Raw genomic sequence first — 24,426 nt, 5'->3', positions numbered from 1 at the left:
TCTGCCTCTTCCCTCCATCCCACTGAGGTGACTAGAGAATGCCATCTCATTCGCTATTGAAGGGCCCCTGCTCTTCCTGCGGGTTACTCAAGAACTGGGGGGAGGGACTTCCGTGGGGTCTTCAGTCCATTGTGATTGTCCCTGCTCCCCTCACTGTCCGTGTCCTTGAAGGTGGGCTTCTCTGCTACTCCTGGGCCCATGGGGCATGAGAGGAGAGGTGAGGTGAGGTGAGGAGGGGGCTTCTGCTGAGGCTGGGATGTGTCCAGCTTCCCTGTCTGCACCAAGAAGCCATTTCCCTGAGGCCCTGTCTCCCAGAAGTGCCTTGAGCAGAAATTTATGCCCTGCAGGGCACTCTCCCCTCCCTCCTATGCACAATCCCATCAAGGTGCTCAGGATTCTGGAGAAGAGCCAGGTTTAGCCAGTTGGCTAATATGGCAAATGTTTCCAGAGGCAAAAGGGGTAGAGTCTGGCTCCCGGCTTGGTGTAGAGACACATGGGGCAGAGAAAAGACATGAAGCTGCCCCACCAGCATCCTGACTCCCAGGGTCCTGATGACTGGGAGGCCTTGGTTATTTGGGAAGGTGCTGGGGAGGAAGGGGACCGTCGAGGGCATCATCACAAAGCTAAGTTTTCTGGGTTGGAGGCTGGTTTTGTGATACACTTGTGTATGCTGATTACTCCCTGGAATTCTGGGAGGATAGGACACAGATGAGATGGGAATACTACAGTACATTTTAATCTGGTGGTTCTCAATGCATGGCTTTTGAACTAGCAGCATCAGGATCAACTGGGAACTTAATCACAAATGCAAATTCTCAAGCTCTACCTCAGACCTCCTGACTCCAGAAGTTGTGGAGGGTAGGGTCTAACAGGTGTTTCTGGTGCTTACTAAAGTTTGAGAACCTTTGTTTGTACCCATAGTGTAATGGGAACAAATCACCCTGGATCTCATTATGGCTGGCTCACTTAAGGCTCCACAACACACTGATGTCCATTGGAATGTCTGTAGAACTGTAAGAAACCAGACTCTCCAGGTACAACTCTTCTGTAGCTCAATATAATCACCTAATGTTTCAGGGCTGACTTTTTTCTATAGCAACCTGCATGAATCTTTGGCCAGAATCATTAAGGTTGGCTGTGCCCAAGCTGGACACATGCAGGTAAAGGCACTAAGTTGTTTAAGAGCCTGGGTGACTGGGCTCATACACCTGCTCTATGAATTACTAGCTGTGTAACCTAAAACAAGCTACTGAATTTCTCTGATCCCCAAAACGTGTCGGCTCCCTTCCCCCACCATTAGGATCTCTGTGATGATGGGGTAATGGGTATAAAGGGTGCCCATGGTGTGACTTCTCATACCAGAGTGGCCACCATGTGACACTGTATGGCTCTTCTCATTGGTGACAGCTCTGTAAAGTATAGGTATAATAGATGCCTCTGTTAATAGTTCTCCAAGGAGGATATTTTACTCCCATTTTAACAAATGTGGCAACTCAGTAAGTTACCCAAAGTCATTTAGTTGGGAGTTGGTCAAGCGTGGGTTCTAACCCCAGTCGTCTGGCACTGAACTCCATGCCCTTTCTGCTATATCAGAACCTCAACCTTGTACCCTTACCAGTTACTAGGAGTTAACAGGGTCTGTCAATACCTTGCTGGATGTATCTGACTATAATGGAAGGACTCTGAATTGTAGAGCCAGTCTGGTGGAGAGGGAAGTGAGTGGAGGTGCCCAGAGAGTCAGGGTTGGTTGTTGTGGAGTGTTGATGCTACAAAAGAAGGTGCTGGAAGGAGTGTGGACATGGCTTCTAGGGGTGTCAGCCTGCTGAAAGTTACAGGGAGAGCGATGCAGAAAGCGGAGCAGCGTAGGGTGGCTGCTGCGCTCCCCACTTCACCTCCACAGAGCCCCTTGCCATGAACACTTCCACTCCCATTTGTTTCATACAGCTGCAGAAGTAGTGGCTCCAAGCTGACCCTTCCTCCGGGGGCCTCTGCAGGCAGCGAGTGTAGGGATGGGGAGAAGCTCCGCTCAGGTGTCGCTGCTGCTGCTAAGTGGCTTCAGTCGTGTCCAACTCTGTGTGACCCCAGAGACGGCAGCCCACCAGGCTCCCCCGTCCCTGGGATTCTCCAGGCAAGAACACTGGAGTGGGTTGCCATTTCCTTCTCCAATGCGTGAAAAGTGAAAGTGAAGTCGCTCAGTCGTGTCTGACTCTTCGCGACCCCATGGACTGCAGCCCACCAGGCTCCCCCATCCATGGGATTCTCCAGGCAAGAGCACTGGAGTGGGCTGCCATCGCCTTCTCCGTCAGGTGGCGCAGGAGGCAACAAAAGACCGCTCCATGATAGGTGTGCTGCACTCCTGTACAGGTGAGAGCTGTGCCCAGGGCATGGCAAATGCCAGCTAGCCAGACTAGTGAGCAATGTTCAAGTTTCCTCTAATAAAAATAAGTTTCAAATGAGGGCAGAGCCCTGATACCTCGCAGGAGTGGAGGCTTTGTCCTCTCACCGAGTCAACCCTTATTTATGAGCAAGATGCAAGAGAGAACCAAGGAGATTCATAACTCACTCTCTTGGGAAATTATTTTCCTGAGGCCCTTTCTGACTGTCAAAGTAAACTGGATTCACCACAACAGAAGTAGGAAAAGCAATTGAAACCACGTACAATCCCCAAACCTGGAGGTAACTACTGTTTATAATGTATTTACTTTACATACACACACACTTAAGTGTATAGAGAACCACATATTTATATACACCAAGACAATATGGTACATATTTTTTTTGAAGCCTCCTCAACTGTAAAAGTAGTGACTCAAATTTGGATCCCTTCTTGGTGGGCTCTGTACCCCACATGCAGAAGATATAGGAATTGACAGAAGCACTTTTTGGGTGGCAGAGCTGTTACAGATACATAGAGATTTATTTACCAAAACAGATTAATTCAGTACATATTCCTTTCCTGCATCTGTTTCTCACTTAGCAGTAGGGCACATTGTCTCATATCTGAATTATCTGAGAATGTAACTTTAAATGGTCATGTAAAATGCTGTCATGTCAGCATATCAATTTATTGTACTTAAGGAGTTCTCACTGGGCATTTAGATTGTTTTCAAATTTTCATTTCACTCTCAACAATATTAGTGTGCAGAGTCTTCTGTACCATGCCCAAGATTAAATATGAATGTGAAAGTCGCTCAGTCATGTCCGACTCTGCGACCCCATGGACTATACCATCCCTGGAATTCTTCAGATCAGAATACTGGAGTGGGTAGCCTTTCCCTTCTCCAGGGGATCTTCCTGAACCAGGGATCAAACCCAGGTCTTCCACACTGCAGGTAGATTCTTTTACCAACTGAGCCGCCAGGGAAGCCCAGGAGTACTGGAGTGGGTAGCCTGTCCCTTCTCCATCTTCCCAATGGGTCTCCTGCACTGCAGGTGGATTCTTTACCAGCTGAGCTACAAGAAGAAAACCTAATAGTAAATATAATCATTTAAAAAATCTTAACCAGTTTGAAAGATCTTAGTTTGACTTGCATTTCTTTGCTTACATAGAAAGATGGAGTATTTTTTGAAATTACTTATCCATTTGTATTTCTTCTGTCATGATTTATTCATGTCCTAAGTGTACTCATGGAATACTCACCTTGCTTTTATTTGATAGTAAGGATATTAACCTAACCCTATGTCATAATTAGGATGCCAAGTATTTTCCCTTGTTTGTAGACTATTTTTAAATTTGTGTGTGGTGGCATTTTGATAGAAGTATTGGTACTTATGAGGTAGGTCTCAATGTATTTTTCCCCCAAATAATCAACCTAGTAGCTCAGTATCATTTTTCAATGTTCCAGTCTTTCCCCACTGATCTGAAAGGACCATCTTTATCAAATACCAAATACAGTATGTGTATATATGTTGTCCATTAAATTGTTGGTCTGTTATTATATCCATCTAACACTTGATCTGAGCTTTATAACACATCTTAATAAATGCAGTAAAGTTATCACTCACTCATTTTTTTTCTAAATTTTCTTAGTAGTTATCACCTGTTACATTCTCAGTTGAAGCTTTATAATTTAACTCTATTCCTCTGAGTCTCAAATGTACTTCTTCGACTGGATTCTGTGAGACTTATACAATCACTTCATAATTCATTGCTCTTTTTATAACCTAGTTTGAGTGGATTTCTACTCCTTAAGGCTTTATCTCAGCCCTATTCTCTCTTCTGCCTGTCCTAGTAGCTCGGACGGTAAAGCGTCTGCCTACAATGTGGGAGACCCGGGTTCGAACTCTGGGTCGGAAAGATCCCCTGGAGAAGGAAATGGCAACCCACTCCAGTATTCTTGCCTGGAAAATCCCATGGACCGAGGAGCCTGGTAGGCTACAGTCCATGGGGTTGCAAAGTCAGACACGACTAACCGACTTCACTTTCACTTTTCATTCTCTCTTCACTTCCTCTTTCCATGATCTTGTCTAAACATGTGACATCTTTCATCTTTAGCAAAAAGATTCCAACCTATATGATTTTTTAAAAGCTCATATTTATGTGAGCTTACTTTGTAAATTTGGTGGCATTATCTTACTTAATTCCCTTTAAAATCCTACAAGATAGTAAGTAGAAGACAGTACCATCTCCATCTTACAAATGGAGAAACCTAAGCTTAGAGAGGTTGAATGACTTGTCCAAGTTACTTATCACCCTGTTGTGTGTCAAGAGCAAGGATACAAATTCTTTTCTGATATACCTGCCATGCTATGCTATGTAGCATTTAAAAAGAAGGAAACATGAATATTAAATACTGTCTGCTTTAAAATGGAAAATCATAGCCGCCAGACTTGTTTTGGAATTGAAGATGACACAAGAAGCAGTATGTCATACTGAAGGGAAGTTGTAATGGTAGCATGCTTACGGCTTGGCTCTGAATCCCAGATGCATTCAGTGGATTAATGGTAGGTGTTATAATGCAGGAGTAGTACTCTCCACAGTGCCTGATGCATATCAACTCTAAGATGTACATTTTTTTCACATTTTTGAAAACAGTAGGCCTCTCACAGTTTAACGAGTATTTATCTTACAACCGATAGCATCTTAGATTTGAGTAAAACAGGTATTAAGGAGTTAGTGTTTAGTTATGACTACAAAAAATGACCACTTATCCATCAGCAAATATTCATTCAGTGTGAACCGTGTGTCAGGCACTAGAGACTGAACAGCCTAGTAAACATTGCCGATTCCTGCTTTCATGAAGTTTACCTTCTAGTGGGAAGCATACATGAAATACAGATTAGCAAGTAAAATAAATAGTATGTCCGATGGTAACGGGTGGAAGTAATGTAAGTGAAATAGACTAAAGGGGATGGGAAGTGGTGTAGGGGGGGACACTGGAGTTATAGAGTGGTCAAGGAATGCTTCCCTGACTAGGTGACATTTGAAGAGACCTAAATGGGACTAGAGGATGAACCGTGAGGATAGCTAGGGGATCTTTCCAGGCAGAAGGTGGAGCAAACACAAGGCCCTTGAAGGGAAGACACCCTGAGAGTCTCTGAGAAGTAGCAAGAGGGCCAGTATGGCTGGAGAGGAGGGAGTACAGGAGAGCAGATAAGGTGGGAGCGGAAGAGTTGCACACTATGGCTGGAAAATAAGGAGGTGAATAAGGGCTTCCCTGGTGGCCCAGCAGTAAAGAACATGCTTGCAATGCAGAAGACATGGGTTCGATCCCTGATCAGGAAGATCCCCTGGAGAAGGAAATGGCAACCCACTCCAGTATTCTTACCTGGAAAATCCCATGGACAGAGGCACCTGGCAGGCTACAGTCCATGGGGTCACAAGGAATTGGACATGACTGAGCAACCAACACCAAATGTGAATGAGGATTTCTTTAAAAAAATTTGTTTATTTAATTGGAGGCTAATTACAATATTGTGCTGGTTTTTGCCATACATCAACATGAATCAGCCACGGGTATACATGTGTTCCCCCATCCTGAACACCCCCCCCACCTCCCTCTCCACCCCATCTGTCTGGGTTGTCCCAGAGCACCAGCTTTGAGTGCCTTGCTTCATGTATCAAACTTGTACTGGTTATCTATTTTACCTATGGTGATATACATGTTTCAATGCCCTCTCAGAAAGGCTCTAGATAGTGGGAGGAACTGCATACTGGGGCTCAGAACCACCCAGCAAGGACTGCCAAGTGTCATGGCTACACTGCACTCAAAGTTAAGGGATGGCTGGGGGGTAGGGATGACATTAATTTAGGTAAAGTGAGGAGACAGATCCATTTAGTCTCTTAAACACACTAATGCACGATCAGAATGATTCATGGTGCAGAACAATTTGAGGACAGAATGATAATGATACGTGATCAGAATAACTAGATGAGGCTACTCTGAAAAACAGTGACATTCAGGGCTTAACATCTCTAATGAGGTGCAGCACAAACTGGCCTTGGTTTGATCTTTCACAACGCACACTGCCACCACATTCACTCTCGCTTCAACTGGGCTGAACTAAAGTTATTTTAAGAATACTGAAGAACATTTATAGGGTGACTTCATGCAGGACAGAAGAGTATAGGGGTCAGATTTCTGTAACCATTTAATGTAAGGTATGTTTCTTTTTAATCTATTCTTTCTTAGAAGCCAAGATGCATGGTGATGAAGAGCACGGTCTTTGAAGGCAGACAGAACTGGGTTCAAATGTCAGTTTCATCACTTACTCTTTGTGGGACTTTTGTTAAACAACAGCTCAAACCTCAGTTATCTCCTCTGTAAACTGGGAATGATAGCACTCAACCTCAGAGAGTTGCTGTGAGGATTAAGTGAATGAAATGTGTGTATAAAGTGCACAGGACTGTAATTGCTCAATAAAACTACAGCTGCATTTTCCTACTAAAAACGAATTGGATGCCAAGATTTTTCCTGTTCACACTCTCTTGAAATAGAGGGACTCAAATTTACACTGCCATCAAAATACAGTAAAAAGACAGTAACAGCAAAGAGAAAGCAAAAATTTCCTTATAATTCTAAAGGCTGTTCTAGAACTTAACAGTATACACACTGAACTTCAAAAACATGGACCTCCACATTGACTTTTTAGATGGCAACATATATGGAAACACTCTACTTGCTATCTATAAAGTGCTTCTTTCAGAGGTTTTGTGAGGTGTAGAGTTATGAAATATATTCAGCTGAGAGAAGACAGACGACCTCGACCCCAGTCCCACAAATGCAAGGTAAGGCTATTTTTTGACTGAATTAAAGCCCATTAAACATTTAACAATCAGAAAATGAAACCCCGTTATTCAGAACTATGGAGAGATGCTAAGTTCAATTCCTTCTCCCACCAAAAATGTCTCTTAAGTAAAAAGGAATGTGTGCCATTTAATCCAGTCATATAACATTTGAGCATTAGACTGGATTATCAGGAATTCAAAAGGAATTTTCAGAAAATGGATAGCTCCTCTTCTGCCCCTGTCATATCCCTGAGGTGTTTATCTTGCTCAGAATGGAACCAATTTCAACAGTGAATAGTTTATCGAAGCAGACAGATATACATATTAAAAGTACAATTACTATGAAGCTCTTAAATTTGATTTTTATATTTTATTTTCAATATCTTCTTGGAATTTTCATGACCATATAGGTCCCCATATTTGAGATGTCTACATTAAAGGTTCTAATGCCTTAATGACTGCCCTATGTAAATTTGCAGACCTATGAGATTATGTAAGTCCTATTGACAATTCAAGAGACAAAAATTTGAGGAACTCAGTTATACAAACCAATCCAACCTCTAAATACTGAGAACATGGAATAAAAATGAAGTTACCCATAGTAATATAGATTGAATGATCTTTATTGTATTTTAATCCACCGATCTAAAATTCACACATATCAGATGAAACAGGAGTGCCACAGTATGCTTTATTTTGTAGGTATTAATTAGTTCACTATATTGATATATCCAAAACTTTAGGTAGCAGCAAGCATCAGCTCTTCCAAAGAAGCTCAGGTGAAAATAATTCTTTATATTCATGAGTTCAAAGCCCCACTATCTGATCCACTGTTGTACTAACAAAAATGAACTGAGCTCACTCAGTTCATAGATTTGGGGCTTCCTGTATTTTACTGGAATTGAAGCAGTTTTTGTTCTAACCATCTGATAATTTTATATTTTAATTAATCTTAATTCTCAAGAATTAAACATATTTGCTAATTATCTAAGATAAAACCATGATACTCTTTGAAGAATTAATGTTAGTCTCCTACTCAACAGGTAGAAAACTTTTAAATGAACCCATACTCCTAAATGTATCTGAATTTTCCAACCCATATACCTGGCAAGGTCACAAGCTGATTTAAATAACCTGGCTTTTAGACAATCATCTCAAAAATATTTATTGAAACGAAGCCACTGTTCTTTATGGTGCCATCACTCTGACTAAATAACAGCTAATCAATTGTTTTCACACATACAAAAAAACATTTTAAAAGAAAACATTCTTTATATACTTAGCAAATCGAGGAGAGCTCAAGTCTGCGAGTCAGAACTAGAAAGTTCTAAGGGAAGTATAGTTGAGCATTCTGACTTTCTACTCCAGTTTGGAATATATGCCTTTGAGGTGCACATGTAAAGATAGTAAAGAAAGATGTTAATGAATTTTTTTTTTAAATGAAAGTTTCCAGTCCCAATTATTGGCGGAGTTCTGGCATCACTTAATGGCAGCAACACAGTGGAGAGCATCTGCACTGTGCTGAGAGGTAGATGGGGATCTTATCCTTGGATTTAATAAGAAACTTTATTTAAGGTTTAAGCCTAATTTTTTAATCCAAGAAAGTTTTTAAAGCAAAGACAGATCTTTGGAAGATGCTTGTTTTTTAGTTACATGAGAGAAAATAGCTTGATAAAATCAGCATCTGTCTTCATGGGAATCACACGAATCACATGTGTGCAAAGCTGCACACTAGAGAGATACAGCACTGTGCTTCCAAATCACAGGGTGATTCAATAGCCTGGCCAAACAAGCAGACACTGGGAGGAAAGGCCTCTAGTATCTGACTCTAGCAGCCAGAGCCATCAGAGGTCCCTACAGGGATACAAGTCTGTTATCAAGATCAACAAGTTTACAGAATATTCCTGGTCCAGCTTTGGCCAGGCAGCCATTTGACTGATGATACTTCAGGGCCCACTAGTTTCTAGAGTTAGCACTTGCTGTTGTAAGAAAAAGAAACCAACACATTAAAAATTTATCAATTAGAACTTATTCATACAGGGGACGAGAGTGCAGACGGCACACAAAATGAAGCTTCGTCTTGTTCTTTTTTAGCGGAGGATGAAGTAACTTTCTGAACAAGGTAAGGCTCCATGAGGAAAAAAAATTTCTAATTCATAACTCTAAAAAAAAAAATAACCCAGGGAATTCCCTGGCGGTCCAGTGGTTAAGACCCTGCACTTCCACTGCAGAGGTCAAGGGTTCAATGCCTGGTGGAAGAACTAAGATCCCGCGTGTTGTGTTGTGCAGTACGGCAAAAAAATTTGGTATGAACACCTTAAAAAAAAAAAAAGGGTTGTAGATCTTACTTAAACCTTCAGCATAAATGGCAAGTCTGAGATAGTCAATATATTCCAAACTCTAGTAGGAAAAAAAAGACGTCCTTGTTAAAATAGAGTAGCCATTAATTGTAATTAAGAAAACAGCCAGACTTTTGCTATTAAATACAATATTGGGAAAACATTCCTTTCTTTCTAACTAGAAGAAAAATCAAGATTTAAATAATCTTGGGAAAACTAAGTCTGATGACAAACCAAATTTTACGTTTGCCACCAATGAAAATGAATTCCATTATGTTCTTGAATTTATTTTCTGAAGCAAGTTAAATTCTCCAACAGCTTTGATTTTGCAAATAATGTCAAAGAGGCAAAATACAAGTAACTGCAACATATAAAATTACCCTTCAATAGCAATGCTTTCATAATTGGAGTCAGAGGCTTAAAATCATTATTTACTAAAAAAGATACTGTAAGCCACAATTTTTCTTTCAATTACACTTTTACAAAGGAACAAAAAATAGAAAAATAAAAAACAGAAATTGGTCCTAAGAGTGCTACTCATGCCCAAGTTAGTTAGCAAACTCACTGAGGTTAATCTGCATATCCCAAACAATTGCACAGCATTTCCTGGCTTTTAGCCAATAGACATGACCTCTCATAGCCAAAAAATAAAAATAAAAGAACCTACTAGATTTAATTGATTACACAGATTGATAACCAGTACGACTTTTCCTTCTTCCAATCATATAAGAGATAAAGACAACAATTATAAGGAAGCCCAAGGCCACACCCACTGCAACAGGAATAAGAAAGTTGAGGTCAGAGTCAGCAGAACATTCTTCAGCTGTCAGAAAAGAGACAGAAAGCAAGGAAAGGAAATTAGTAAGGAATGCAATTAAGCAGAAACAAGCAAACAAGAAACAAGCATTTTGAATGTGTACATAGGTTAAGTCTTTTAGAGCATTATCCCATCTATTTTTACTATATCCACTCAAATATTAACATTTCCAACTAACCAATCCTCCTGTATCTCACTGTCATTTCATCTTTATTCACACCTAATTCCTCAGTACAAAAACCATTCAGTTAAGGGGACAACAGGAAAGAGTCTGAAACAAAGAATTGTGCTTAGGCAAAACCAATACAGTATTATAAAGTAAAATAAAGTAAAAATAAAAATTAAAAAATAATAATAAAAAAAAAAAGAAAAAAAAGAATTGTGCTTGCCTATTATGGGAAGACTTTATGCTGAATTGTCTAATAGCACCACAGGAAAAAAGAATAAAACCACCACCTGTGTATTTCCCCACTCCCTTCCTACCTTGCCATAACTGTCGTGAAAATATAAAAATTCTGAATGAGTAATAAAATTCAAGTTAAAAAGGATTTATGATCATGAAAATGCAATATAATGTTTTTCATACAAGCATTAGGTAACTATCAGGTTATATTAATTTTTGCTGAGCAGTGGCCTGGAATAAAAGCAGAATCCAGTGGACACCACCGGACCACCAGGAAGGCTGTGTGCATGTGCGGTATAGATTCTGAGCTCTGGATTGAGACAGAACTGAGTTTAAATCTTGACTCCTTCAAGCACTAGCTAAAGGACCTTGGTCAAGTAATTTAAACTGAGCTTCACTTTCCTCATCTATAAAAGGGGGATAATACCTACATTATAAGGTATCTGAGGATTAAAAACAATTATATTTCTAAAATATCTGATACACATCAGAAGGTCAACAAGTGTTTACTCCCTTCTCTTTTCCTTCCATGTTTGTGATCCCATCCAAGGAGATTTTAGGCTTTGAAAATAGCAAACAGATCAAAATAGGAGGCATTCAAAAAACTAACATTACCTTCAAAAATATTTAAGCAAAGTTGGTGTCATATATCATTTATTGGAAGTAATTAGTACAGAAACTCAGTGTCCAATGCTAATCTCATAGTTTCAAGTTTAAACCAGTTTTACTATTGAGTGATTAGATTTCATTGGGACTCTTTTAAATAAAAATGGTAATAATGCTTTTGTTGTCCACTAGATATATAACCTCAGTGAAGGCACTTCTCCTGTAAAAATTACGGGGTATAGAGTAAATAGTCTTTAAGGTCCTTTATAAATCTCATGCACATAACAAATGTGGTATTTGGTGTGATTTATGATCGAACAGTAACTTGTTTTTACTCTAATTTTATCTTTTTCTCCTCTTGCATTTTTGTCATGCATAAAAAGTTGCTACCATTCTGAATATATGAATTTCAGCAATGACAATAGCTTTTATTAAAAGGATTTACTGTATTTTACTGAAAGCTTTCTGAGACTGATAGCTGAGTGCCAAAATACTGATTAGTGAATTATAAAAATTCTGAACAAGTCAAGATATACGTAGAATGAATTCATAAAATAATCACTTCAATGTGAAATTCCCAAGCTTCCTTTTTACTTGTCTATACATTCAGTATCTGTGCTGCACTTCTAACATGGAGCATGCTTCGATAGGGGCTGATTCTCTGGCTCATTTTAACACCAACAGCTTCTCCCTACACTCCCATCTATGCTCTGCCTCACAGGGGATGTCTTGGAAAAACTAAGAGCCTAGTTGCTATGCCTCACTGCCTGCCTTTTGAGATTGCTGTTAGCTTACATTTCATAAGTACCAGTCTGATGACAACACTAAATAGATTCTAATGCTCCAGAGATCAACAAGATGAGGTAGAGAAACACAACACAATCTCTCCCTATTAGTTCATAGAATATTTCTACCTTTCAGTGCTAATTGGGCATCCAAGGAAGAGAAAAACACTTTAAAAAAAAAAAAAAAAGGTAAGTGGTCAAACATATTTGAATCTTTTCAGTCTATACTGCTGAAAAAGAAACATTTTTTTAAAAAGCTCTTAATTCTGAAGCCAGTTTAAGCTCTGTTGTGGTCTCTTGGGTCTGTTTTATACCTAGGGAAAAATCACAAGCCTAAGATACTGACTTCAGCTTCAAAGAAGTCAGCAAAAGTCACATAAAATGCTGATACTCCTGAGGACATTCGACTGAAAACCAAGTTTAAGCATATGATGGGCATTTATGCCACATCAACATTTATTTAATTAACTATATGCAAAGTGATGAGTTTAAATCAGGATAGTTCTTATACACTGAAAACAGAACACCGGTAGTGAAACAATGTTTATTAATTCCATGAAGAGACAACTACACATTCAACCTCCATAATGGCCATGTTACTAAGTTTCAGGCATCTTAGGTTAGAATCCAAATTTGGCCAAGGCTTCTTAAGATAGATCTTGAAACACTGCACACCCATGTTCTTTTCAACAAATTTGTCTTCAGGACCAGTTAACACGACGCTTTTTCAATTTTAAGCTGTTCTATTTACAGTTTTTACTAATAAAGAATAATCTCAATATGCTGGGACTGATTTAAGACTTAAAGTTTTGCTATCTTCACAAAATATTTCAAAACTGAAAAGGAAGAAAATCTTGCTATGTGCATGTATTTTTATACAATCAATCAGAAAGCAGGTTTCTAAAATTGCTCATATCCAGCATGATGGCGCTTGAGACCAATAAAGTAAGCCAGCAACACTAGAATAAGCACTCCTGCCAAGGCTGCTCCCACCGCTATGGGCACAAGGAAGTTGTCGTCATCTGCACTGCAGTCTTGAGCTAGATGTGGAGAAAGGACAATTGAGAACAAAAACAGTGACAACATTTCTAATGTGTACACTTTAAGTTAAAATGACAGTTCTTCCCAACACACACATTCGTTTTTCACACCCAGACAACAAATCACTGGCACTCATTACCAGCAGATGAGATGTCCCACGAAAGTGATTTTCCAAATAACCAAAATGTTTAAGTACCGCCTCCCTCCCACAAATGCAGTCATTTTGGAAGAAAGACATAAAACAATCACCTACTTCCCAGATTTCTTAAATGGAAGATAATGGATAAATATATTTAGCCTTTCCTTGATGATCAAGCTGTGAGCTTTCAGAAGCAAACCGTTATGAAGTTGAAGAAGCATAGTGCCAGGTGCCCCGCAGACTGGGAAGCAATAATGAAATGAGCCAAATAACCAACTATACAAAGCAGATAGAAGACTCAATGCAGAGCAATACTCGGTCACTTAGTAGTAAGGAAAGGTATCAACTGGCCCGGATTAAATAATTGTTAGCCTCAAGATTTCAGTCTGGTATAGGAGTCAGACAAGAGAATCAGTGGTTGCAATTTCAAAATGTGCTATAACAGGGACAGGGAACACACAAAGTGTCATCGAATTTACTCAGCCTTGTTACCCAAGACACAGTTTGAAAAAGGTGACACTAGAGCTGAGATATTAAGAATGAGTAAGAATTAGCTGTGCATGTAACGGGTGAAGGGCATTCCAGGTATAGAAAATAGCACAGACAAAAATATGGACCTATGGATGCTAACAAAACACAGGGCTTTGGGTAAAATGTAAGCAGGTTGGCATAGCTAAAACAATGGATTAAGAAATACTCTTGGAAAAGAGGTGGAAACAGGATGTTAGGACAAGCTTACAAAGGCATTGTATGCTCTAGGTAGTCTGGCCTTATACTGATAGAAAAAAACATTTTTTTGCAGAATTTTAAGCAGGATATTTGTTTCAGAAGTTATGGGAGATGGAAGGCTGAAGGTATTGTTAGGAAGCAACTCTACTGCTAGAAGTTAGATGACCAATAATTCAATCCTGAACTCAGTAATGTGCAGATGTAGAAGGGATAGACTATAGAGATCCAATGAGAAGACAGAATTGACCAAATGGATGTAGGCAGTGTGGTAGGAGATAACAGAATGGCTTCCAATTCCATGCTTTGGTGATTAGGTAGATGCTGGTGCCATTCATGGTGATAAGGAATACAGAGGAACAGTATGCATTTCAGTTTTATATGTATTTATTTTTGTGAGGGTTAGTTTTTTAATTTTTAAAATCTGTGTATTAGGAGAGGGTAAAGAGGGATTTGTGGAAGAGGGAGACATTCAAGCTTCAGATACCTGCTTCTTAACCAAGTGGTTGATGTACTTAAGTGATAGGTCAAACCAGGGACAGAGGTATTTCTCAGCAAGGGCAGATAAAATAAGAGGGTCAGGGACAAAACCCTTTGAAGAATAAAGGAGTAGGGAAAAGTAGGAAAGGTAGGTAGAAAATGGTGCCTCAGAAGCCAAGGAAAGAAAGTTTCCATTATCATGAGAGAATAGTGTCAATTATTAGAGATGCCTGAGAAAGGCCCACTGGTTGAAGCAATATAGAGGGTGGGGGCTAGGAGTCATATTGTTGCAGGTTTAAGAGTGAGTGGGAAGTGATTGGTTGGGAGATCAAGAACTTGGGATGGGGAACACAGTATTTGTTATGAGAAGTTTAGAGGGACAAAAAAAGGTAGACAGAAGGGGGACACTGGGTCAAGAAAGGATATCTTCAGGGTGCGAGGGACTTAAGTGGTTACACGATCAAAGAAAAAGCCATGAGTTTTTTACAGGTTGAAGATGCCTCCTGGGAGGCAGGAGAAATCCAATTCTAGAAGCACTGACCAGAAGGAAAGCTACTGAGACTCCAGAAGAAAGGAACAGCGTAGACGGTGGTATGTTTGCAGAGATAGGAAGCAGCTAGTATGCTGAACCACAACTTCTATTTTCCATTTCTTTGCCTCTTCCTGCCCTAATTCTCCTCCTCGCTTGCAATTTACCAGGGATTGATAAATCAGATAATTATGCTTATTAGAACTGTGCCCAAAAGAATGAATAGCTGCAAGGCAAATCTGTATTTTCATGTAGGAAATGTGCCAGCCTTTCACTCGTCTCTGGAGCAACAACTGGGAGCAATATGCAGTCCTAGAGTTTATGGACTTCATGACATCAGCTTTGGCTGCCAGCTCAATGATCTTTTTCACTTGCTTCTTGGTTTTGTTAACAATCAGGATAGCTGAGATTGCCAGATGTGACTTTTGTGGATTTATGGTGTTAAGATCACCCAGTGAGTCCTCCCCTTCAATTTCCCAAATTACCAGCCAGCATATAAACAGCTGGGTGACATGTACCATAAAGTATTATGCCTTGGATTTTATATAACTTGGTTTTTAAAAAATTCATTAGTTAGTAGATTAATTTCTCATTCTGGAAACAAATTCAAAGTCCTCTCTTTCCCAAATTGGGTATTTGACCCAATTTGAAACGACTGAAACGACTTTAATAAATACTGCCAATAAGGCTTTCATGTAAGACAAATATTCTTAGATCAAAAAGGCAATTCCACTAATACAAAGATTTTTCTAGATGCTGTCATTTACCTAAAATGCTCTCAATTAGTATGTGAAGTGTTAATTTATAATAACTATTGATTTTATGAATTCAACCTGCAAAAATTCTTCAGGTAATGGAAAGATATTTTGGTAAACAGAAATTTTAATAAAATCACAACTTGAAAAACCTTCTGTAAGTCATTCTGACCTGCTCTATCTGCCTAATGTACACTTGAGACCATACTGAAAATATTTCTGGAGAATGGAAAAGTGGAAGAGTTTAATAATCACAGAAGCAGTGAAGAATTTTAGAAGTAAAATTTCATGGCCATTGAAATCTCAAGGAAAATGTTCATGAGATTTTTAAAATGCTGTTAATCTTCAATTTTATGTTAGTTCAGAAATTTGTCAGATACACTTTTCAGGGTGAGGGTTGAAAAGTCAAGATGTACATTTATAATAAAATAGAAAACAAACACCTCTTTAAAACCAATGAGTTAAATTTCTCTTTAGAAGAATCAGAATTAAGAGGCACATTTTTATGTGACATTTATCACATACCTTTTAGATCTACAGTCAAACTGCTTGAAGTTTATTACACGGATCTGAAAAGATACTTGAAACTACTCACTCTATACTAGTTTCAAAAATATGATAATTATTGATGCAGAAAATTAGGTACTAGGATAAAAGATCGGAAAAGGCAATGGCACCCCACCCCAGTACTCTTGCCTGGAAGATCCCATGGACGGAGGACCTTGTAGGCTGCAGTCCATGGGGTTGCTAAGAGTCGGATACGACTGAGCGACTTCCCTTTCACTTTTCACTTTCATGCACTGGAGAAGGAAATGGCAACCCACTCCAGTGTTCTTGCCTGGAGAATCCCAGAGACGGGGGAGCCTGGTGGGCTGCCGTCTATGGGGTCGCACAGAGTCGGACACGACTGAAGTGACTTAGCAGTAGCAGGATAAAAAATCAGGAGATAAGTAGGAGAAAGATGAGCCTAAGACAATATAATATTATCTACTTAAATAAACAGAAATAAAAATGCTATAATCCTAAAAATATCTTGATTCTTTTAAGAATTCCTCCTAAAAAAATGCAATACTTCAGATGGTATGTTTTACACTTGATGAAAATATGTTTTTTATCCCTAACAAGTAGATTATCAGGTTTCTTCTAAAAATACTCAGATGTATATTTTTCTTCACTGAAATGAAAAATTTCACTCAAAGAAATACAAGTAACAAGACTTGAAAACCCTCAACCCCCAGATGAAAAAACTGAGAGACCCCAGTTGAGTAGCTTGACCCAAGGCACATGGTAGCTAGTAGAGTTAAGAGCTGTGATGATTAACTGGCAGTCACAGGCTTAACTGGGTAATCCAGAGGAAAGCCAGCCAGGTTGCTAAATGGTTGTGTGTGACACACTAAGGTAGACTGGGAAGTCATCTAAAAATTGGAAGTTTCATGCATTTTAAGGTGATCTGAGAGAAAGATTACATACAATCCTGTTTTGGCTTGGATCAATAGCTTGGTTTGTATCGCTGCAATGTACAGATATTAAATATCAGCCTCAATTTAGGTGTTGAGAAAAGTATACAGAGATACTCTGTTGCTTTTACAGTAAAATATTCTAAATCATTGGTTTCCTAACTGGCTACACATTAGATTCAACTGGGGAGCTTACACACACACATGCATCCCATACACATCTCATCCCCGACCTGATTTTTACTCTGTAGCCACTCCAACATCAGTAAGGACCTATACACACACACACACACACACACACACACACACACACACAACTCTCCCAGACAGTAATACACAGAACATTCTGGAAATAATTTAGTTCTAGGCATTTTTGAAGTTTTTCCTTTTGGAAGAAATTGCCATTATATAGTATACAAAATCTAGACTTTAGCCAACAGGAAAGAAATGTGAGCAAATTTCCTTAAGAAATAAAAGAATCTTTATTGTTTGTTTTAGAAGCAATATGTTGAGCAAGTGGACAGTCAAATAACCGAAGAGAAATACCATACATCAACTAGTGGTTTAAACATTTGAGGAAAAAAACATGAAAAGCATTTACATGGACCAGACTCTTTATACAAATGCTAACCCATGAGAAACACCCAGAAACCAAATAGAGTGTTAGACCATCAAGATGTAAACCCAGTAAAACAAAACTACAAAAGGTACAAAGAACACGTGGCTATACGAATAATAGTGTAATAGCATATAAACTGGCCCATGTAAAATACGAAAATAGTCAATTAAGTCAGATTCTCTATAAAACAGTGCTAATTAGAGGTATTTTAATATGAATCAGGTATATAATCTCAAGGTAGAAACTTCTAGAAACATTAACAGCATTAAGCCAGTGCCACTTGCTTGTGCTTCCAATTTTTATTTTTTAAAAAAGCTGCTTTGACTCTTGAGAAATATCTAAGGCTCATACTCTTGGAAGCGTTGTCCATTCCTATAAGGGTAACAATCTTACACTAAAACATTATTTAAATAAAGATTTTTTAAAAAATCAGATTTATATTTAGCCTTTAAAAAGTGCCTTAAGCTGGCAAAGCAGCTCCAAGTAGCTTTCTAGAGAGGGGCTCTAGACATTAGGTGGTGCAGGTGAAATGGAGTTTGGTGCCTCTCCCCAGAGCACAAAACTTAACAAAAAGTACGTGAATTGATGATGCTACCGTAATGAACAATAATAACATAAGCTTTGATTAGCACTGAACTATTTAAGTACGAAAGCCACATTAGTAAATGTAGCCATCAATGTAAGCTGGAAAGGAAGAACAGCTTTTTCGTCAACGAAGAGGAGACCAAGATTTTGGGGTTAGGTCCAAGTTCTTTATCTAGGACATACTGGCATTTCTTCTTTAAGGAAAAGGAAAGAATAAAACAAACTACCACCAACACGGAGACTCAAAGACTAAAGAGAAATCTACATAAATCTAGTGACATTAATATTAGCACTGTGAGTAGGGGCCAATTTATGGGTACAAAGAACTAACACCCCAAATTGGCACTGCCTAGCAATTATCTCTAAAGCATCTAGAAAATGGATTGAAATGCCCAGGTGGAATAGTCTTTTATCTTACCATTTAAAAGGCTGAATTACTCAGTTGCTTTTTTTTTTAAAGAAAGGACTCAACAGTTAAGATTAACACCTATTCTAAAATTTTAAAAGCTTCTGTATCTTTTGTCACTACAGCCATATTAAGTACAAGTGTACTCAAAAGGCATTAGAAAAGCATGCATTGCTAAGAACATAATACTATTAGACCCTGTTCACATCTACTGGCATATCTCTCATAGTCAAATATGCAGCAATGCCAAAGCAGCTAAGTTAACCTGCAAACAAAATCATTAAGAAATGCAAAATGAGCAAGTACAAATCCACCATAGAATGTGTTGTCTCAATTTGACTACATACGAGGGTGGGGAGGGGGTTAAGCTCTTTTTCCTAAACTGTGTATTTCTAATCAGAATGTCTCAAGTGACAACAACGAAATACTAATTCAAGACAATGTAAAACAGAATCTATAATCCATGCGATTTTGCACATTTGGGGGGGGGAGGTGCTATAAAAATGTTTTAAATTCCTTAGTTGGAAAAGCCAAAATCATGTGATTAATTTATAGTTTATCATTTTAGGGGTGTTTTTTTAACTATTTGAGTTTGAAATCCCCCAATACCACCTGTTTTAAGATCAGCACTGTAAACTATATATACCTTAAGTTGAACAGTATTGCATGTTGGAATTTGTACTTGCTTTTATTATCATGTAGATTAGTGTTACAGAGTCTGATATCCAGCATAACTTTTTCTTCTGCCAATTAGGTAAGCAATCACTATAACGATAATCAAGCCTGAAAGACCAGCACCAACTATAATTGGTATTAGAATGGTGTCATCATCCAGCGAACACTCTTGGGCTGTAGGTGAGAAAAAGTGTGTAACAAAGAATGAGTATAATAAAAAAGAAATGATGTTCCAAAAGTAAAAGATGTTCATTAAAAAGTCAGAAAATGCTCTTAAAAGATCAACTTTAAGTAATTAAGACAGGTCTATTTTTATGATAAAGCTACATAAATTATGGATTGTTCTAGAATCAAAATCCTCAAACTTATTTGTCCTTTCATTCATGTATGTTTGTATGTATTAGATAGATATGCATGTATACTCATTTATGTAAAACACATACATGTGTCTATATTTCTTTGTTTATATATTCCAAGTGCTTTCCAAAATAGGAGTATTACTTTATCAGAAATGAAGGGAGCCAATCTAGCCAGATTTCTACATAGCCAGTTTAGACTCTTCGTGGCAGAGTGATGTCTTTAGGGAAACTGGCAGATCAGGAAGGTTTCATCACGGGATCAGAAGAGCCACACTGTAGCCTGTGAACCAAATCTGGCCCAAAGGCTAAAAAAATGCCTTTTGAACATTTTTAAATGATTGGGGGGGGGGGACAAAAGCAAAAGAAGATGATTTTGTGATTCATGTGAATTACATGAAATTCAAGTTTCTGGTATCCACAAGGCAAGTTTTACTGGAAAACAGCCACGTTCACTTGTTTACTGCCTGTGGCTCTTTTTCACGCCACAACAGCAGAGCTCAACAGTTGTGACAGAGACCATATGGCCTCCAAAGCTGAAACGCTGTCTGAGCCTCTACAAAAAAAAGCCTGCAGATTCTCAACTTTAAGGAAACGCTTCTAGTGGCTGCTAAAGTCAAGAAACTGAGACCGCTGACTAATTTGAGTGCGTTTACCAATTTATCAATCCAGTCAGGGCTCACAGGGGCTATCTTTTCCATTTCTAGAGAGCAGTCTGATTCAGTAAAATCCATCAACACTCTTACCTTACTCCTCCTACACAGTCGAGTATTACCGGTCAAGAACCTAGTACTAAATGTTGTATACTCCTTTGGGTGATATTTTTAATTCTATGTATATGAAAACCAAAGCGGCAAATAAGAGAAAAAATACAGCTCATCTGTATTTTAGCTGACTAGATTAACAGGCTTGAGCTGACTGCACACTGCAAATAATCTGAAGTTCAACACAAATCTGGACTTAAAACTTGAAGGTAATAATGTAGGGGAGGAGCTTGATAAAGACTCAAAAGTAAAACGATGAAAGGATCAAAATAATTGAGAAGGAAATGGTAACCCACTCCAGTATTCTAGCAGGGAAAATCCCACGGACAGAGGAGCCTGGTGGGCTACAGTTCACGGGGTCGCAGAGAGCCAGACACGACTGAGTGACTGAGCGCACAAGCAAAATCTGACCAAGGGGACCATGAATTCTTGGGACTATGTTTTAATTCTGATCAACCCCTCTAATCACAAGAATGATAGCGTCAAGAGCCTAATTTATTCTGGCCTAACCAAGGCCGGCTAGGTGTTCAGCACTACTGCAAAACCGCTGAGCAGCTCATAGCATATGCACTTTCAGATGCAGCTTCCACATTTCTTTCTAAACCACTGAATTCATTGTTGAAAGGATGTGGATGACTGATGTGGCTCTGCTTGGCAGAGCTGTGATCCACAAATCATCCATTTTATGTAATCGGGTTTAAAAGACGAGTCAATTAAGGAATTTTATGTACTTTCCCTCTTCATGCAGATTTTAATCTTGTAATGCCAAATGCATCTTTGATAATCGTATAAACACAGTGTAATGAGCCGTTCACAAAGCTTTCACTAAAAATCTGTTAAATACCACCATTAGCCCTGTGTAGACCTTCAAAGAGCCTCATTCACACTGGCACATGCTTTTAAAACTCTCCAGATCATTCTAGCTGGCCAAAACATAGGCCACATCTGAGACTTTCCTACCACAATCTTTTGTCTTAATAAAATGAGACCAAACTGCTTTAATTCGAGTATGAAAATGTTTCCAGCGAGAAGATGGCCCCAAGAAGGCAGTCAAGATGCTCAAAAACCGCTGCTCCCCAGTGCCATCCTTCCCACAAATAACAACCCATGGAGGAGTGTCTGCATCTTATGTTCAGTTCAGTCGCTCAGTCGTGTCTGACTCTGTGACCCTATGAATCGCAGCACGCCAGGCTTCCCTGACCATCACCAACTCCCGGAGTTCACTCAAACTCATGTCCATCGAGTCGGTGATGCCATCCAGCCATCTTATCCTCTGTCGTCCCCTTCTCCTCCTGCCCCCAATCCCTCCCAGCATCAGAGTCTTCCAATGAGTCGACTCTTTGCTGAGGTGGCCAAAGTATGTAAAGCTCACTTAAAGGACCTATCAGTTTTTAGCCTTAAGAACTTTGCTGCAAATGATTTTGAGATTACAAAACACACTTAATTTGAGCAAAATGATTAGCTAATACAGTCACACCACTTTCTCAGGGCTATAAGAGTCGAGAGGTGAATTCCTATTTCTCTATTCCAGGGCTTAAATTTCCACGACTCAAAAGAAAAGCCACCTAGCAGTCAACCTATGAGCATAAATTATTAATAAAACTTGCTGATTCTTACCAGTAGAATACTTTCCTTCTGTCACACTGAAAGGCTGAACCCTTAGATCAAAGGTATTTATCTGAAATGCTCCAGACACAGAAACGGTCTGCTCTTTGTTGCACATATAAGAACTTCCCAGGGGAGCATCCCAGTAGCTGAGATTGGTATTTGAAACGCTGTAAACTTTAAAGGAAAAAAAAAAATGTTAGTAACTTCTCATCCTGTCAATACTTTTTTAAAAAGGGGGGAGGGGGAAGACAATCCTGAGGAATTTTCTGTGAAATACGGGAGAGTTCAGGGTACAGGGTCTGCCCACAAAAAGCCATTCTTAAGATCACTAACTAGGTTCCCTATCTCTTTGGATGTTGCAACAGTCTAAAACCCAGTCACATTCTTAACTATTACTTACTATGCTTTGAAAATACAAGATATTGCGGAAGATAAAACCGGTTCTAAGTTATGGTCAAAGCCCAATTTTAACATAGAATCTTCTGTTCCATTAAATAAGGCACTTGTCATTAAATTATCTTGTTATTTGGTAACAAGATAAGTATGGTTTGTATTCTTTCAGTGAAACCTATACTCCTCCCTACCTCCCAGGCCAATGTTTTGCTTACCAGAGCCATTAACCAAAATCATGCTGACATTCACCTCCTTCAGATAGAATCGGTTTTCATTCTTCTGTGTGAAAAAAAGCATCCAGTTAGTCAATGCATCACAGCTGTTTACAGACACAGTTAACATCTATGGAAGGAGAGCAATCTAATACTATAACTCAGAAGATCCAACCATGGATTAGACCTGGCCCAGGAGCACAAATTGCAAATAAGTCAAGAGACTCAAAATGTGACTGATACCCTTTTACCTCTTCATTTTTGTTTCCAGCTTTGGGACCAGAGATGATGTGCTCACCTGGTTCCCAGACACTCAGCAATTCACTCCCTCCATTCTGATCTTTCTGTCACTTTCCAAGCCCTTACCACCTCTAGCCTGGATCACAACAGCCTCTTCACAGGGCTCCCTGCCTTTCTGCCTGTCCAGCTCTGTTTTTCCTCCAATGCTATTTTCTTTCTGAAGCATTAAGCTGATCAGAGGATCCTTCCAATTACTTCACCGCTTAGTATGTACAAGATAACACATCTAAGTGTTCCAGGGAGCCAGCAAAATGGACACATTTGGATCCTGCCCCCATTGCGTTTACAATCTGCCAGAGAAGACAAATAAAAATAAATAACCATACTACAAAAAAAAGTGATAAATTATGAATAAAAGGAGAGGAATTCCAACTAGGGAAGGAGCAAAGGCAACAGAAGGTTAGGGATGGGCTCTCTGAATGGGGTAGGATTCAATTAGGAAAGAAGCACAAACAAGTATTCAAGAAGGGAAGAGCCTGAATAAAGAAGTCAGAAATGAGCATCATCGCAAGCACACTGGCATCTGAAAACTTTAAGCACTGTTCCTAAAACTTTACCCAGGAGGCTTCATGAAAGAATTACAACACCCCATTTTGAGATGGGATAACTGATCCATGGAGGGTGTTGAGCAACTTCCGCAAGGCTACAGAGTTAGCTGGGATTTGACCCCAGGGAGTCTGGCTGTGGAGCCTGAGTGCTGGTTCCTCGGCCACTCTCCTACCACACTGGATGTGCACAGGGAACAGGGTGACGGAAGCATGAGCTTCACGACAAGGGAAAGAAGGAAACATAAAGCTGGATATGCAGGTTACTTTGCACAGCGGGGAGAGGAGGCTTGAACTACCCCAGGCATGGAATTTAGATGTTTTCTTGTTGGCAAAACAGAACTACTGCAGGTTTCTGAGAAAGAGCTGAGCTTCAAGAAGATTCAGCTGATGCCGAAGTACATTAGGGGAGGGGAGGAGAAGGGGGGAGCTAGTTAGGAGGTGGTCTGAAACTAGATAGGAGGTAAGTGGTAATGGAGGGCGGAATCAGTAGGGAATGAAAACAAGGGGGCAGACTAAGAGAACTTCGGGAGAAAGCACACAGAAGTCTTGACAACGCCACCCCATCTCTCCTTGGTTCGCCATTCAAGGCTCTCCACAATTTGTCCCAAACACTCTTCCAAACTTATGATTCACTAAACATGTTCCATGCCTCATT

General features: G+C 39.4%; 1 protein-coding gene across 3 annotated transcripts in view; it reads right to left on the bottom strand.

The window, feature by feature from the left end:
- Positions 1 to 12,735: 12,735 nt before the first annotated feature.
- LAMP2 (lysosomal associated membrane protein 2) overlaps positions 12,736 to 24,426 on the bottom strand; it is a 33,323-nt gene continuing 21,632 nt past the window's right edge. Inside the window, exons 7-9 of one of the 3 annotated variants that reach the window (XM_068962010.1) lie at positions 22,927 to 22,990; positions 22,328 to 22,492; positions 12,736 to 13,218 (exon numbers count right to left, since the gene is read on the bottom strand). In XM_068962010.1, coding sequence (XP_068818111.1) covers positions 13,079 to 13,218; positions 22,328 to 22,492; positions 22,927 to 22,990 — 369 coding nt within the window. In that variant the 3' untranslated portion in view covers positions 12,736 to 13,078. Of the gene's footprint in view, positions 13,219 to 17,826; positions 19,765 to 22,327; positions 22,493 to 22,926; positions 22,991 to 24,426 lie in introns of those variants that run through there. The other 2 variants (XM_068962012.1, XM_068962011.1) reach the window with 2 other exon arrangements.

Source organism: Capricornis sumatraensis, chromosome X (genome assembly GCF_032405125.1).
Source record: "Capricornis sumatraensis isolate serow.1 chromosome X, serow.2, whole genome shotgun sequence".
Taxonomy (NCBI): domain Eukaryota; kingdom Metazoa; phylum Chordata; class Mammalia; order Artiodactyla; family Bovidae; genus Capricornis; species Capricornis sumatraensis.
This window is presented reverse-complemented; position numbering and strand designations above follow the sequence as displayed.